General features: G+C 45.0%; 1 protein-coding gene across 1 annotated transcript in view; it reads left to right on the forward strand.

Moving 5' to 3' along the window:
* Positions 1 to 1,374: 1,374 nt before the first annotated feature.
* The window catches only part of LOC308099605 (E3 ubiquitin-protein ligase TRIM39-like), a gene marked incomplete at both ends in the record, with an annotated part of 1,797 nt that continues 805 nt past the window's right edge, over positions 1,375 to 2,366 (forward strand). Inside the window, one exon of the mRNA XM_080448342.1 lies at positions 1,375 to 2,366. This exon is cut by the window's right edge and continues 412 nt beyond it. Coding sequence (XP_080304468.1) covers positions 1,375 to 2,366 — 992 coding nt within the window.

Genomic DNA, 2,366 nt, shown 5'->3' on the forward strand with positions numbered 1-2,366 from the left:
CGTGGCGTATACCTGTGGCACTGTTGAGGTGTTTTTGTTGGGTTTGGTGTCTCATCTTCCTCTTGACAATACAACATTTATTCTCTATGGGGTTCAGGTCAGGCCAGTTGGCTGGTCAGTCAAGCACAGTAATACCATGGTCAGTACATCAGTTACTAGTAGTTTTGGCAGTGTGGGCAGGTGCCAAGTGAAACGCTACAACTACAGCACCAAACCAACACTGCTTCATCCCAAAGTTCTGAGAAACATACCTGTGTGTGTGTGTGTGTGTGTGTGTGTGTGTGTGTGTGTGTGTGTGTGTGTGTGTGTGTGTGTGTGTGTGTGTGTGTGTGTGTGTGTGTGTGTGCGTGTGCGTGCGTGCGCGTGCGCGTGTGTGTCAGTAATGTCAGTCAAGTCAACTAACTGAATTGTCAAGGTGGTGTAACCATCATTCAAGGAGCCGTTTTGTATATTGTGCAAGAAGACCATGCGGTTGCGTCCGAAACAACATACTAACGTAGGCTATTACATATTACACAGTATGCTGTATTCAGCCTACAGTTTAGTATGTACTAAAGCAAGCAGCAGGTGATTTCGGACAGGACCCCTGCATTTGGCATGCATCTCACATACTATTTAAAATGTTGTGTTCCAGTTCCAAAATGATACGTTCCACTTCCAAAATGTTATGTTCCACTTGCAAAATGTTGTGTTCTACTTCCAGAATATTATGTTCATGTGTGTTCTACTTAGTTCAAACATGTATACAATTGTAGTGTTTCAAATAGTTTCAAATAGTTATTTTTGGAATGTTGGTTTGGTAGTCATGGCATTTAGTGGAGCATGACCTTGATCTCTTTTCCTTGAGAGAAACCAGGAAACACTCCTCCTCACTCCACTCCTCCTCACTCCTACTCCACTCACACCGAGAGACAGACGATTTATAAGACTACGCTCAGAAAACACTGCTTCCAGTGAGGGAGGACTTTCACAGCTACAGGAGGGAATACTGACCCAGACAACTTGAGCCTGCTGCTGACTCCTAGCTTGGGATCCAGCCTGCTTCACTGCGTTCGGCAGATTTTTTTTCACCAGTGTGATCGTTGTGATTCTTGATTTGTTTGAACAACATCCAATCACTTGCTGTTGCCTACGTAACATATGTAGTTCCAGTGTAGTTCTGCAAAACGAGTCCAATAGGAGCCTTTCCAGACTGAGAAAGGAAGTGAGGAAAAAAAAATCCGCCGAACATAGTGAAGCAGGCTGGATCCCAGGCTAGCTGACTCCATCAGCTTGGACTTTGTCGAGAACAGGATTCAAAGTGGAGTGTTATCAAGACTGACTGGCTGAACTCCTGTCTTGAGCAGAGTGTTTGTAGCTTCATTCAGAGACACAATGGCTTCCAAGTCGTCTTTTTCAGATGAGGAATTGTCCTGTACTGTGTGTGGGGACATCTTTAAAGATCCTGTTATCCTGTCATGTAGCCACAGCTTCTGTAAAGACTGTCTGCAGAAATGGTGGAGGGAGAAGAAAAAAAAGGAATGTCCAGTTTGTAAGAAAATTAATTCAACGTATCCTCCACCCTGTAACTTAAACCTTATGAAACTGTGTGAGACCTTCAAACAGGAGAGACTTCAGCAAGCTGCAAAACGTCAGAGAACTTCGACAGGGTCTGAGGGCCTCTGCAGTCTGACTCTGCACGCTGAGAGACTCAAACTGTTCTGTCAGGAATGTCAAGACCCAGTGTGTCTTGTGTGTCTTCATTCAGAAAAACACATCAACCACAGTTTCAACCTCATCAATGAAGTTGCACTGAATCAAAAGGAGGAAGTCCAGAAATCACTGAAGCCTGTACAAGAAAAACTGGAGGTCTTTAATACATTTAAAACAAAGTTTCACCAAACAGCAGAACACATTACATTCCAGACCCGGCACACAGAGATGCAGATGAAGGAACAGTTTAAGAAGATTCATCAGTTTCTACAAGAGGAAGAGGAGGCCGGGATCAAAGCATTGAGGGAGGAAGAGCAGCAGAAGAGTCAATTGATGAAGGAGAAGATTGAGGGTCTGAACAGAGACATAAAAACCCTTTCAGACAGAATCAGAGCCATAGAGGAGGAGCTGAGAGCTGGAGACATCTCATTCCTGCAGAACTACAAGACCAAACTGCAAAGACTCCAGTCCACATTGCAGGACCCACAGCCAGTCTCAGGAGCACTGATAGACGTGGCCAAACACCTGGACAACCTGACCTTCAGAGTCTGGGACAAGATGAAGGCCATTGTTTCCTACACTCCTGTGACTCTGGACCCAAACACTGCCCATCCAGATTGCATTCTGTCTGATGATCTGACCAGTGTGAGATGGGGAGAGAGACAGCAGCTTCC

Source organism: Gymnoscopelus braueri, assembly GCF_963280865.1.
Source record: "Gymnoscopelus braueri genome assembly, chromosome: 13".
Classification (NCBI taxonomy): Eukaryota; Metazoa; Chordata; class Actinopteri; order Myctophiformes; family Myctophidae; genus Gymnoscopelus; species Gymnoscopelus braueri.